The sequence below is a fragment of the Psittacula echo genome (genome assembly GCF_963264785.1).
Source record: "Psittacula echo genome assembly, chromosome: 4".
Classification (NCBI taxonomy): Eukaryota; Metazoa; Chordata; class Aves; order Psittaciformes; family Psittacidae; genus Psittacula; species Psittacula echo.
In genome coordinates this window covers 77,497,578-77,512,515 of record NC_137738.1, presented here as the reverse complement: position 1 = coordinate 77,512,515, position 14,938 = coordinate 77,497,578, and the positions used below count along the sequence as shown (strand labels likewise).

The following is a 14,938-nucleotide window of genomic DNA, read 5'->3' as shown; positions in this document are numbered from 1 at the left end:
ATTTCTTGGGCACTTCAGATTAGTGAAATATAGCAGACACAAACTTAGTTTGTTGCAAAATATTTTCTGGCACAAGTTCTCCATCTTGCATATGAATACACTTTTCTGATCTTTTTTTCCAACTTCAGCCTGGAATTTTCCAGGCATAGGATTGTCCTACTGTGATCCTTCTAATATTCTACAAAACCTTAACTCTGATACAAGTAAGAAAGGAAGCTATTTTGTAAAGCTCTGAAATTATTTCAGTATAGAAATTGATTGAAAGCTGTCTCATTGCAGGCGATAATAGAAAAATTTACCACACATTTCCTTTCTTTGTAATCAGTTGGTTCCTTGTTTACAGTTCACATGTAGGTGGGAATAAGAAGCCGCTGCTCTATAACTAGTGTCTCATCAATCAAAAAGGGCAGAAGTCAGATGGCTGAAGAGTGATGAAGTAAACTGAAATATAGCCAGAATCACTTGCTGCTCTCTCCTTCATCTGATGAATATGTTTGAGAAATCATATAATGTGCTTTCTAAATTAGAGTATTTTAATTTCCCATGAAGTGGGAAAGTTTGGCAAACAATGATAGGACAAGGGATAATGGGTACAAACTGGAACACAAAAGGTTCCACTTAAACTTGAGAAGAAACTTCTTCTCAGTGAGGGTGACAGAACACTGGAACAGGCTGCCCAGGGGGGTTGTGGAGTCTCCTTCTCTGGAGACATTCAAAACCCGCCTGGACACATTCCTGTGTAACCTTATCTAGGTATTCCTGCTCTGGCAGGGGAGTTGGACTGGATGATCTTTTGAGGTCCCTTCCAATCTCTAACATACTGTGATACTGTGATACTGTGAAGTACTCCTGATCACTCATGGAGGCTGATAGTTTCTATCAATTAGCAGGGCCATTTGGAAATTATCTTTGTATAAGCATTTAATTACATTTATATTTTTCTGTGTATTTTTCCATTGAGCTAATTATTGCCATTGAACATTTAGCTTGCCTTTTGCTACCCCAAGAATTTTGAATATGCAGCCTGAGTATCTCACTGACTTATGTTTAATAAGATGCAGTGAAGTCAGTAAAAATTCTGACAAATTTGTTCCACATTATAGAGGTTTTTTAACTGGATTGTAGAGATGAGACTTTGAAAAGATCTGGTTTGGGAAATTTGGTGTTGATACTTTTGCAGCTCTGCACTGTTCAGAGACTCCACCATTCTGCTGGGGCAAAAACTCAGAAGCTTTTTTTTTGTTTGTTTGTTTATATAAGAAGTAATTCAGTGCACATCAGCAGAACAGACTGCAGATGCACAGATGAATATTTTAAAATAAAACCCCCAAACAATATATTAATTGTATACCTAAATAAAGATCTTTATTTTCATTCAGTGTGTTCTAAATAAACTGAACTTCTGAAACTATAGCTTTTTTGGTTTTACCTGTGAATGATCAACTGAAAATTATCTTTTGCAAAATAATGGACAAAACGTAAAATTTATGTTAACTTTTATCTACCAGTTGCTTAGAAATTGATGCTTTTTCCCATCCTCTCTCTCCTGGTGTTTATGAAATGTTTCACAACCCAGGTTACCACTACCATTTTGCCACAAGGAAGTTACTACAATAAAGCTTCAAGTAACTAACAAAATAAAAAACTAAAGTAACAATTCCTAACTTTCCTAAAGCTTAAGCAGGAGCTGGGCAGGAAAAATTTAGTCTTGATACTAGCTGCTTATATTGACTGTACCTCTTGTTTATTGTCATTATGGTCATTATAGCTTGGGTATGGAATAGATCTGGACATTAAGTTACAGTAAGTGAGTTACGTGAATCTCTTGCTGTACTAGGGTAATGAAGGTTCTCCTGGGCAACCTGGACCACCTGGGCCTCCGGTGAGATATTTTCTGGTTTATATTTGAATGTTATATTAGGAACAATGCACATGTGGGTAAAGTGTAATGTAATATAAAGAATTGACTGTCAATCTAATATATATTAATAATGCAGGAAGACAAGTCTTTTTGCAAAAGGTTTCTGTAGTCTTCTTTTTTCTTTATCAGGGAATAATTTCAGTTCAATAAAACCATCCTAGAAACTTGGCCAGATGAGTTAACCTTGGTGCTCAGTGTTACTAGAGTAATTTATGCAGCTTGGGTACCTGAAATCAGTTTGCTCAGGGAACCTAGAGAAAATCCATGGAGCTCACTGGACTCCAAATTAACTGGAATAGTATCTAACACAAAAGCAATTCTGGAGAATTAGAGTAATAATAATAATACCAAAATGTAACATACACAGAGTTTACAGGTTTCTTGTTTTGTAATTAAGAAAAAAAAGCCCAAGCTGCATTGGTATGTATGTTATGTTCTTGCTGAAGTGTCTAGAAGCCTTAAAAAGTTGATTGAGAACAAAAATGGTGCCACAGCTTTGCTGAGCTAGAGGGCTTGAACAGGGCAAGAGTTCTGCCTTCATAATTCATAGTTGTGACGCTTACTTGGTATTTATGTTTTAAAGGGTATGCCTTACAATGAAAGAAACGGGATGAGCAGCTTATATAAACTCCAGGTATTTCTCTTTAATATTTTGTTTTTCAATCAGTACCTCATTCTGGCCCAACTCAACTTTTAAACTTGCTGTTACAGGGAGGTGTGAGTGTTGCTAGTTATCCAGGCCCACCAGGACCTCCTGTAAGTATTAACAGAAATATAATTTCTAATAGGTAATACCAAAAAATATCATCATATTGTGTGAATTTTTGGGGTTTTTTTTAATTGTGCTTCCACTTCATTTATTTGCAGGGTCCCAAAGGAGATCCTGGCACAGTGGTATGTATGTATTATTGATCATGTTAGAGAATTCACCGAGTACTTCAACGCAATTGTAGTCACAAGGGTAGAAGAGTCCCTTGATAGCGTTTAGCAGGTACCTTACCTCCTGCAAAATCAGTTCATCCGAAAAAGCCTTTTTAATTTCCAGGCTTATGAATTTTGTAATTTCTGGTTAAAAGTTCTAAGTGATAATATGACTGAATATAGTATTAACTACTTGTGGATTCATCTCTGCTGAGCTGTCCCTGGATATATCTAAGAATAAAGAATGTGAAATAAAAGTAGAAAATATCTTAAGAGCTATTAGATTGTTCTCAACATTAAATTTGAAAGTGATAAGGGAGAAAGAACAGTGTGCTACATCATGCTAGCCAGTAAGAACTAAAAGTTAATGTTTTCTTTGTAAATGGCATGATGGTTAACTACAGTTTCATTCATACATTGCTTCTGATGAGCAAGATGGTGATCATGGGAGATCCTATACCCTTCAAATATGCATTTTGGCATTCAAAAGCAGATTAATTTAACTTTTTGATATTTTTTTCCTGTAAGAGTTGTGTTATGTCCTTTTCACATTATCTGTCTGTAAAAATTATGGGGTGGAAGGACAACTAGTGGAAGAATCTTGAGAAGTTGCATAGGGCAAGCTACCAGCAGAAGGTAGATCCAAAATCTGACTGGGTGTCCATTTTTCCCAAGGTCCTTGACATGTGTGTAACTTGGCTTTATAATAGAGAAACTATATTTGTTATTACCTTGTGCCCTGTCACTATAGTTCCTAGCCTTCCCAATCTACATTTTAAACTGATTTGTCCCCTGGAGCATGTTTTTGCCACAGAAAAGCTTCAAAGCCTACACAGTGACCTAGTCTGTGCGTCCCTTGCTGCAGAATAAGCTTTGTTTAGGGAACAGAGCACAGAATTCCTTGGAGGTTGGTTCTCTGGTTGACAGCATATGATTATATATTCGGACTACTGCCTGGAGGTGCTTTAGAGCCGTGGCTTGCAAGAACACTGTGGAGGAGTCTTCTGGATTACATTCTTCATCAAAATTAAATCTGTTGAATCCAATATTCACACAGTGTCTCTGTGAGAAGCTTGATTTACAGATCACTAAAACAGGGCGTAACAAAATCTGTTCACTTGGTAACTGGTTAGCTGTTTTACTAATGTCAAGTTAAATAATTTTTTCTCAAAGTCTGCTGTTGCTTGCTGTTCAACATTTCTCATGTAGAGTACAGAAATTCTAATGTATGCAATATTTTAATTAAAAAAATAATAATCAGGGAGACCCAGGACCAATGGGATTACCAGGACTGGAAGGACTCCCAGGGGAAAAGGTAGGACTCTTGAAAAGAAGTCATGGCTTCTTAGTGGCAACTATCTGCATCTAAATGTTTTCTGAAACCTTGTTTTTTGAATCTTTTTTTTTGTGGTGTAAGTTACTGTTTCAGCTTGAAAAACACTTGTATATTTATCTGTATTTCCTTTTTTTGCTTTATTGTGGATCTAAATCACCAAACATAAAATTTCACTGTCTACAAATGGAAAATTGTGTGCAGGAGGTCTTGTAATATTTTATTTTCTTAACTTGATAGAATGCTACTGTATACTATATTATACGTTAATACAATATATATTAATATATATTATAATGTATACTATATTATACGTTAATATAATATATATTAATATATATTATACTGTATACTATATTATATTACTTCATAGTAATAATAGTTAACATGTTCCTAAGTATGGACACTAGTCCATATTCTGTAGACATTGTCTTAGGCTTACAGTCCATCTGTCTTGTTCTAAGAGTGTAAGTATCAGTGTAAGTTCAGATGAGTATAAAAATACAGAAAAGAGTTGAAATGGAGGGATAGACCAGTTCCGTACAGTTCCTGTTGTATGCATCCTGCTCCAAAGTGAGCAGAACACTCTTTTCTTGGACTGTTGCTCATTATTCTAAAAAAGGCCCCTTGTACTGCTTTTTGCTGTTGTTGCACACTTTACTGTGTGTATGATGCCACTGTAGCACATCCTCAAAATGTATCATACTCTGCACCTCCTTCCTGTAGTTCAAGTCTGTGTTCCAGGACTAGGAAATGATCCTTTCCTTCAGTTGGTGGCATGTTTCAGCATTTCACTTACTAGTTGTGGAGGTTGATATGAATTTAGAGAAAAGCTTGTCATGAAATGCTAAACAATTCAAGATTTTGCTGTTCATTTCTAAATATGGCAAAGTACAAAAAAATCAGTGGAGAAATGAAAAAATCTGTAAATATGTTTTCTGTCAGTGAAAACAGTTTGACTTTGCCCATGTATTATAAATTTTTTTAAAAAAGAGCTTTTTAAATTGAATATTTATTAAACATTTTTAATTACGTGTGATTCAATGATTCATATAAAAATAGCTTCCTAAAACTTATTTTTCACCAAAAAGCAGTGTAAATTAAAATTTTCTCTCTGCACATTACTCCTACTTGTGCAGACTGGGGATTGAAAAGATGTAAGGTAGGTGTCTTATGCTAGATGTTACATGAGATGATTCTTGCTCTGGAAGACTACAATTTACAAGCAATTAAAGACTAATCTGATTTCAAATGAACAATCACAGGGTTTAACTGAGACAAAGTGGGGACAAGTATTAAATAGAGAATAACCAATGGAGCAGATTATATAAACAAGCTAAGTGAGTGTTTGGCCCTTTTCCAAAGTAAAAATATCCTTTCCTTAGCTAAACTGGTCACATTTCTGGTGCAAATAAATAAACAGAAGCACAATATCTGCCTGCCAGCAGCCTAGTACATGCCGGTTTTTAATTTAGAGCTATTGGGTGCCTCTGTGTACCATCTTCCCCAGGCAGTGCTGGCTGTAATTTCATGATAATTTCATGAACTGCCCTAAGGACTTTGTGTCCTTGGGGTAAAATTTCCTTTCCCTCAGCTATGCTGACACAGTGGTTTGTGCAACCATGCTGCAAATCACGTTGCTGGAAGGACCAAAATAACTTTTAAAAGACAAATGTTGCAAGGGAAGTGTTAGGAATTTCTAGCTCCACTGTCATAGCCGATATATAGGGAAAACAGCACAATACAAATTCTGGATCCTGAATAACCACAGGGATAGAGTGCGGTGCTCCAGCCAATATACCCTGCTAAATATACTCCATGCTCAGGTGTTCCTGAGGTGCATGTTGTGTTCCTCACTGAGGGGTGAACTTGCATTAAGTGTTTTCTGTTAGCCTACAGAGCAGGAGAGGTCGAACTGTGGCCTGTAAGCTGCTGGCCAAGCTTCTCCCCACAGGCACAAGATCAGACATTTAACTTACCATCCGTCTACTCTTTGTGTAATGGAGTAAAGTGTTTCCAATTACCAGCATTATCATTGCACTACCTGAACAAAGTTATGAGAATGACACATCAGCATTAGTTATAAAAACAGAAACCAGAAATCCCAGCATCTCCTTGGGCTTTTCTGCACAGAAGAAGATGGCTGCTGTGGATATAGCTGTGTTGGTGGAGCTTTTGCAAAACAGCTATAGGTAACATAAACTCATCTCATAAAATGTTGTCCAGTTAGTATGGCTTTTCTAACTGTAGTGATGGGACAAGCGGTAACGGGTTCAAACTTAAACAGGGGAAGTTTAGATTGGATCTAAGGAAGAAATTCTTTACTGTGAGGGTGGTGAGGCACTGGAATGGGTTGCCCAGGGAGGTTGTGAATGCTCCATCCCTGGCAGTGTCCAAGGCCAGGCTGGATGAGGCCTTGGGTGGCATGGTTTAGTGTGAGGTGTCCCTGCCCATGGCAGGGTGGTTGGAACTGGATGATCCTGAAGTCCTTTCCAACCCCAACTATTCTATGATTCTGTGATTATAGAAACTAGGAGCATGGGGTTTTTTTGTAAATTTTAAGCAACGTTTCACTAGCAGAGTGTAGTGTTACAGACCAAAACATGTCAGCAGGAGATTCTGGCAAGTCGTATCATAGAATCATAAAATACCAGGTTGGAAGGGACCTCAAGGATCATCTGGTCCAACCTTTAAAAAAAAATCTCACTGGGTCAGGTTTTACCACTGGTGAGCAACATCTGTCTGCTTTGGGTTATTGTTCTCTCAAGAGATAAATATGAATTTGTGCCCATATTTCATCAGCTCCAGCACAAAAGCCATTGTCTTAGCTTAAAGCATGGATGAAGGTAGTGTATGCTAAAAGGAGAAACTTTGCCCTGAAAGGACCATAACACAAGCAACTTGAAGTTGTCAACTTGCAGGAAATGGAGGACCAAGTAGCAGGGAGGCAAAAACTTCATTGAAAGATATATCTTAAATATGGGGATGTTGATCTGATAGTGAATTACCCTATGTGAATTCTGTACATTGTCATGATCACAAATTATAATTATTTGGAAAACTACAGATAAGTCAGGGACTTTCTGTCCCTTTTCAAGGAAGGCCTCAAGCAGAATATAAGAGGGATAGCATGGAAATTATGACATTACACAAGAGAACCTAAACAAAAGATTTATGTTACTTGCTTCAATCTGTAAAGTGAGATGGTGGCAGAGCTAAATGTTCGCATTTAGCACAGCCTGGCTCCTGTCCTCATTTGCAATTTACTGAATAATCCTTCCTCAGGTTTTAATGGGAATCCACAAACAAACGTCTGGTTTAAGCATTACCATTTACGTGTAGATTTATCTTTTCTTCAGGGTGACCGGGGACAAGCTGGCATGCCAGGAGTAGCAGGGACACCGGTATGTGTATTCATTAATGAAAACTCAATTTTCCTTTTGCTTGACCTGCTAAAAAACAGGTCAGGCAAGGTGCTGAGCTGTAATCTCAATCGCTGTTTGTGGAACACGAGCGCTTGGCTAATTCTTTATAGGCAGGTATGAAAATTATGTGTTTTTCCTAAAGAGATTAGAGTTTTAATACCACTGAGGGTTCATATTATTATAAAAATGATAGGTGGGAATGGTGTGAATACATGATAAAGCTGGAATTTGAAGCTGCATGTGCTTACTTAAGAAAGCATATGAGATTCTTATTGCCTTAGTTTAATATAGTTAAAAACATTTTCTGTGTTCCTGAGCATGCACAAATTTCTGACTATCTTTCTGTCACAAAGAAATATTAAGAGCATTAGTTATTGCGATCCACAAGGATCTGCATATCAAGTAGATATAACATTTGCTTTAAGGGAATGCCTTGTCAGCTATTTACATGCGGTATTCAGAGAAGTTTATGAAAGTCATCCAGAAACTGTTGTAGGTGAAAGCAAATGTAACTAATGATAAATTGAAATTATAATTACTCATTTGTGTTCCTAAAGGAAATGAAGACAACTTTTCTTTAGATTGCATTCACAGTTTAATAAAAAATTGTATCCATATTTCAGGAGGCAGTATGGAGTTATTTATATGCAAATACATTTATTATTAAATTTAGGCAGCTACCAATCCATTCAGGAGCTGGTTTTAAATTATAAATGTGCTTTGCGAGATAAATAGTCTATGCCCATTTCCATTAGCCACTGATTTAGTCTATTTACTGTGAGTTCCAAGAAAGAACATCAGCCTAAACAGCTTGATTTAGTTAAGTTCTTCTAAAACAATGTAAAATGGAACATTTAAGGGGAAAAGAGGAGTATTTCTCTGAGTTTTGTAGTCCATGTAAGTTTCTAAGTTTGTTGCTCTGAAATATATATTTCATGCTGTGAATCAATAATGCAGTAGTGGGTTAGGATTATCACAATTGTTCATTCTCTGTGTATTTTCCACTGGATATGTTACAAGACATAGTCTTGTTGCCCTCTATCCTAGCTGGATATAAAAAATTGAATGAGTTCCCTTTATTGCTGATGGAGTTGTGTTCTTTTAATTAGATTTAATCCTAACAAAATCCACTGGAATAAATTACTTGCTTTAACATTTTATGCTAAGCAGTTTTAATTAACAAATAGATATATGAACCACAATATTTTTTAGTAGTCTAGGAAGATTTTTTGAAATATATCCATGTATCTTACTGGAAGAGAATTTGTCCTCCTTGCCTGGCATTATTTCCTAGATTAAGTAATGGAACCTTTTTCCCATTTGGGAATATAAGATTCTCATTTTAGCTTTGGGCTTTTTGCTGAGTGGGATTATCACGGAAGCTTGGATTGAAATTCTGCAAGAGGTGCCACCAGTGCCTACTTCCTCAGCAACTATCCTCAGTTCTGTTGTTCCTGAAGTTGTCACTGGCACTGATGTGTTAGATCCCTCACTTGAACAAGTCAGCTGAGGATCAGGTCTAAGGATGTTTCTGGACAATGTAGATTCAAGGTAATAGATTCTTGTCTGGCTGAACCAGGTAGGTTATTAAAAACAAAGCATCATTTAAAATCACCATCTAAATGATATGATGGGAAAGGATTGTGAATTCTGGCAGGCCGAACATAAACTGACAATAAAAGTGGCCAAGAAAGATCTTGAAGAAAATTTGCAAGAGTCAGTAATGCACTTTAAAAAAATCAGGACTAGTAAGTACCTGAAGGAAAAAAATCTTGATATCATATATACAGTGATAAACTTTGATCTGACTTCTCAAGAAAGAAATCAAGGTGTTGCAAAAGAAAATTTCATGAAAACACTATTTCAGTATTCAGGAAGGGTAAAGAAGACCAAGTTATGTTGTACACAAGAGCCAGATTAACATGACACAAATACTAAAATATCTGGTAAAATATTTCTGTTCCCGCTCTTTAAGCATGTAATGAGCAGTAACGTGAATATTTCACTCAAATATATATCCTCTTATTTTTGACCTAAGAAAAATTACATTTTGTTTCCTAGTAATTTGAATTTTTAATGTTCTGTTTTGCAGGGAAAGCCGGGATCTCCTGGGTCCCCAGGGATGCCAGGGGAACCTGTAAGTACAGATTTGAATTAATTCTGAATTCTTATGATAATACACAAATATTTCAAACACTGAATGCAAGATTTACATGCAAATTTATAGGTGTGTTTTCTTCTTTCTTAGGGTGAAAGGGGCCCTATAGGAGATATCGGCTTCCCCGGGCCAGAAGGGCCACAAGGAAAACCAGTAAGCAATATTATATTGAATATATGTGCTCATTACAACAGAATGCATCTTAATTTATTAGAAGTTACAAAAGAAATGAGATTACACCCTGCTTTGTTTTAGGCTAGGTAACATCTGAAGTATGCTTAGAGCTACAGTGCTCAATATTAACCATCCAGTCAAGAATTTCTGGTGTTGTGATGTTTCAATGTTTAATGTTACTGAGAAGTTGCCTTTAAAGGCCTCATGTGAGGGTCCTTTGGATCCTGTTGACTTAAAGGATCCTCTTGTATTTTTTCAAAAGGAGAAATTAACCCAGACACTCAGCACAGTCTATGAAGGGGAGATGAAGGATAGGGTGACAAATTAAGTTCTTAGTTTCAGTTCAGATAGAAAAGTGTGTGCCTCATTACTCTGAATAAACTTGGTAACTCTTCTGTATACAGGTGATGTGGCACTGCAGCTGAAGCATTTGCTGTTCACTTAGGATAGGCCTATCTGACCTCTTTATTTAATAAAAGTGTGGCAGCTGTTTAGGCAGCGCTGCCTGAGCTGGTTTAAAACAACCTAGTTTATATTCTAGAAGCGGTTTGGCTAGGATAGTGCAGAACTCTTCATCTTCCCTCAAAGCTTGGTGTCTGGGGGAGAAGCAAGGGCAGACCATTTCAGTTTGTTAGCATATCTCCACATCATGCTTCTGTCTTGAAAGAAGAGACAACTTCTGTAACTTCAGCAGCAAATTGGCCCTAGGTGCCTAATCTGTGCAAACTTCAAGCTTGCAGTATGAGAGGGAAGGAAATATTCCTGATGTCTTTGCTTATGCCAGTCCTCCTTTCTCACTGGGTGAAACAGTAGTGAATTTGCTGCACATGCAGATTTGTGTATATCCTAGTAAATTAAACAGTGCCAGAGCATATATCTTGCAATTTTCTGGCATTTTGCTATTGCTAACATACTCTCTGACATTATTTTGGCCATGCCAACTAGAACTCTCAGTCACCTAGCCAGTTTAGGGGACAAGGTGGGCCTGGGACTGTTTCCAGAAGGAAATGAGAATACCCTCTTTTTTGAGAAGGAAGATCCTTTCCGACCCTAACTATTCTATGATACTATGATTCTATATTTAGCCCAGGATGCTGAAGCTGTAGTGTGCCACAGCTGCTAAGGACCAAAGAATGGATCTGGCCACTTACTGTTAAGGCATAATTTGTAAGAGAAGAGTAATAGGGCATAAAGGCTAACATCTAGAATAAGAAAAATCTCTTCTATGGTTGTATTAGCTGGGATTGGAAAAGTGTGTGTACAGGTCCATATTCCACATTTGGAGAATTTCCATATATCTTGTCATTTAAAGTTGTGTGCTCATTAAAGCTGGTGCACATCTTGATGCTGAAGACTTTTAATCTTTTTATCTGCTCTCAGCTCCAATTCAATGTGCTTGCACTTAAGTATTGTGCTGAGCTCTTTTATTTCACATCTCAAGACTATTTCTATATTGCAACTACACAAACTGCTGCCTCTGTAGCTTCAAAATATGTACTGGTACCATCACTAAACACAGCTTTACCCTTCGTATTTTTAAAATTCATATTCATAAGCATATTGATTAAAAATTGTTTGTTTTAATAGGGAATCAATGGAAAAGATGGATTGCCAGGTCCTCCGGTAGGAAAACATTCTTTTGCATAGTAGTGTATTTTATTCTTGATGGGTATCATAGCTGTTAATCACAGAAGTTGCTTTCAGTTCTGCTAACAGATGAACATGCTAAAATACCTTTAACCGATACTTTTATCTTTTTTCAAAACAATTTTCCAGGGTGCTGTGGGGAGACCAGGAGACAGAGGACCCAAAGGAGAACGTGTAAGTCCCTTGTTTCAATAATTTTTTGTCTTTTTACTGGGCATCTGAGCACCTCATCAGGAAAAACCAAGAAATTAATTCTTTGCAAACTTCAAGCAGTCTTTTAGGAATGAGAGTTGAATTGGCTTCTGCATTTAGAGGAAAAACACATTTCATAGACTTTCTAAAACAGTTGGCCTGGACAGTGTAAATAGATCAATAGGTTGAAAAGTGGAAAGTAGCTAATCCTGTTGTGATGCCATCAGACTTTGCAAAAGCTATAAAGCTTTCCCCGTCATCATCCCTGGGATCTTTGTATGTCACAACCACAAATCACATTTCGTATAAAACAACCTTGTTGCACTTGGGCAGCAGGAATGCCAGTGCAATACCTTTTTGGTTCCCAAAATGCTTAAACTTTTCTGTTCGTGGTAAGAAGGTCATGATGGGCAAGAATCATTATAGGAGAGGAGAGATGATCTTTATTTTGCTACAGCAAAGAAAATCCCAGTGCATACACTGCTCCTGTTACAACGTTACTAAAGTCTTCATATCCTAATCCAGTTGATACTGCATTTATTTGATGAATCAGAAAAGCACCTCCCTGTGTAATCTGGAAAAGGAAATGCTACTTTATGACACTGAGGACATATGAGGTTTTAACCATTATTACAACAACTATCCCATATGACAACTGACCTTTTCAATGTTCTGTTTCTGCCTTGAAGGACACTAATTAATTGTAAGAGCCTTCTTTTGTGCCACCTACTGTGTACTGAATTACACTGCTCAACCTTGACGTTCTCAGTGTCAACCTATCTGAATGCCCTGCAAATAGAACTGTGCACGTACAACCAGAAGAGGAGGCTGAACTTTTGAGTGCATGACCTTAAAACATACTGACAGAGAGGAGAATGTTGGAGAAGTCTGTAAGAGACAGAGACACAGCCTTAGCTTGCTTCGTCAGAGTGAAACTTGGGAAACTTATGGATAAGAGAAGAGGATGTATTTATTCCAGTGTCATTGGTGATAGAATACATACATACACACATGTACCTGCAGGTATAGATGTAAATGTGGATATATGCTTCTTCTCAGAGAGGTCACAGATACCTGAATCTGCTCTCACTTCTGGGATCACTGGCAAAATGTGTCATGAGCTAGCTCTCTTTGTACAGAGAAATATATATATATATATATATGCACATATGTATACATAAAATAAATATATAGATACATGATTAAAAATTAATCAATTTCCATAAGTATTTTTGTCTCAAGTGATAATCAGAATCTCTCACAATCTTTTATAACATGAAAGCTATATAAATGCCTAATGCAATGCCTCAGTACAGTTTTCAGACAGCTGCCAGTTGTTCCTTACAATTCTTCAGGAAAAAAATTGGTTTGTGGAAAACAAGAGGAGATCAGGTAATACACAGCAGAAGTTTGCATCTCAGATAGGAGATCAGTGGGGGAGTTGAAGTTGATTTTTATTTTCCCCCTCTGGATCAGGTATTACAGACCTGCGTCTGTGAAAGAGATTGCAATGATTACAGAAAATAACAGAAAGTCAGTATTCTCTTGCAGCCATTATTATTTCTGCTGTATAGCATACTCCTTCAGTTTGAGATCAGCTGTTGCAATTACAGAAAAAAGAAGCATCAAAATTGGAATGACAGAATAAGGCTCATGAGATTTTCATGCCTAATATAAGTATATCCTTCTAGAATCATTGTAAGAAAGAAGCCATTGCCTCAGCTGAAATAATCTTGCACATCCTTTGAGTGACTAAACACTGCTGTTATTACTACTTTATAAACCAAATGACAAACCAGTTGAAAACATGTAGTTTATACGAATCAGAAATATGTCTTTCAAGTCACTTCAGCAACAGATTAAAGTACTTGTGGCTGGCTCCTTTACTGCTATTGTCTGCATACCTTGATCAGCTACAGCATGTAGAAACCCAGGGAAAGCAATAGTTTATTCTGCACGGAATTTAATACATGATTAAGTGCAAGAGATGGGAGAGCACTAGAAAGGATAAGGATTGAATAAATTAGCACTGTAGGCAGAGCTTGCAAAACATAAATGTGCTACCCGGTTTTTGTACAATTCATAATGAAGGAGAGTTTAAAGAGGAACCAGAGGAAAACATGACCTAGTTTAATGAATTTTTACTAGGAGCTTCTTCCGAACACAAAACACTGGAGGCAGTTAGGAAAGCACTTCTTTGAAAAGTGGCTGTAGTATTTGATCTGCCTCCTACACACTGGGAGACTGTAAAATGGGAATCATTTAGAAGAAAACTAATTCCAGGATCAGCTTCACATTGCCATAGCACTGGGGACTTAGAGAAACCTACATCTTTATTTCTAGTAGAAATGCTATCCATGCCTACTCTGCAGGGTCGTAAACGTGGGAAATTTTATGTATATAGTTATGCCTTAATATGCTTTTAATGAAGGCTTCTTGTAAGTATAGTAATCTTCAGACATTTATTTATACATGTGGATTCATGCATGTGTGTGTGTGGTCTAAACTAAACATTATATTAAATACTGTACCTCTTTCCAATTTTACAGAAACATAGGGTGAAACAGAAGGTTTTCTTCAATTTTATAATGTTTCAGGTTGCTGTGAGTGAAGTAGGAGATAGAGACTGGTTGCAAAAACTTTGTTTAAGGCCAGGAAAGAGCCTCTTCCCTGCAGACTACAAAAATTCTGCTTAGAATCTTTCCTGTGCCCTGAATTTGTCAAGATGTAGCAATACATGTGCTGATACCATAGCTGTATAAGACAGAACACTTCTTCCTATAAATCTTAGTTTATAGAAACCTGGAAAGATATGCCTTTTCCATCAGACATTACTCTTTCAGTACCCCAAATACACATACATTACCTTTCCTGCTCCCACCAACTGGTGAAAATTTGGAAGTTCTTTGACAGGGGTTTCAGTTGTCTTAGGTATTACATCATATCTTGTCTGTCTTCTACCAAAAAGCTAAATTAGCTATGTGTTTGTTGGAAATAATTCATATGCTGCATATTTAGAGTTTAAACTGAGATATTAATGTCCAGAAAATAAAACTGGAAATCAGGTGTCAGCAGTATTGGCAGGATAGGTCTTTTAAGAGACACACAATAAATGTAATCACATTGAGATTGTTTCTGTGTCGCACTGGCTTCCTTGAATAGGATCA

General features: G+C 36.9%; 1 protein-coding gene across 1 annotated transcript in view; it reads left to right on the top strand.

Moving 5' to 3' along the window:
- The window catches only part of COL19A1 (collagen type XIX alpha 1 chain), a gene marked incomplete at its 5' end in the record, with an annotated part of 182,861 nt that overhangs the window by 154,333 nt on the left and 13,590 nt on the right, over positions 1 to 14,938 (top strand). Inside the window, 10 exons of the mRNA XM_080617064.1 lie at positions 1,838 to 1,882; positions 2,505 to 2,555; positions 2,633 to 2,677; positions 2,789 to 2,815; positions 4,104 to 4,157; positions 7,535 to 7,579; positions 9,693 to 9,737; positions 9,849 to 9,911; positions 11,520 to 11,555; positions 11,709 to 11,753. Coding sequence (XP_080473190.1) covers positions 1,838 to 1,882; positions 2,505 to 2,555; positions 2,633 to 2,677; positions 2,789 to 2,815; positions 4,104 to 4,157; positions 7,535 to 7,579; positions 9,693 to 9,737; positions 9,849 to 9,911; positions 11,520 to 11,555; positions 11,709 to 11,753 — 456 coding nt within the window. The remainder of the gene's footprint in view (positions 1 to 1,837; positions 1,883 to 2,504; positions 2,556 to 2,632; positions 2,678 to 2,788; positions 2,816 to 4,103; positions 4,158 to 7,534; positions 7,580 to 9,692; positions 9,738 to 9,848; positions 9,912 to 11,519; positions 11,556 to 11,708; positions 11,754 to 14,938) is intronic.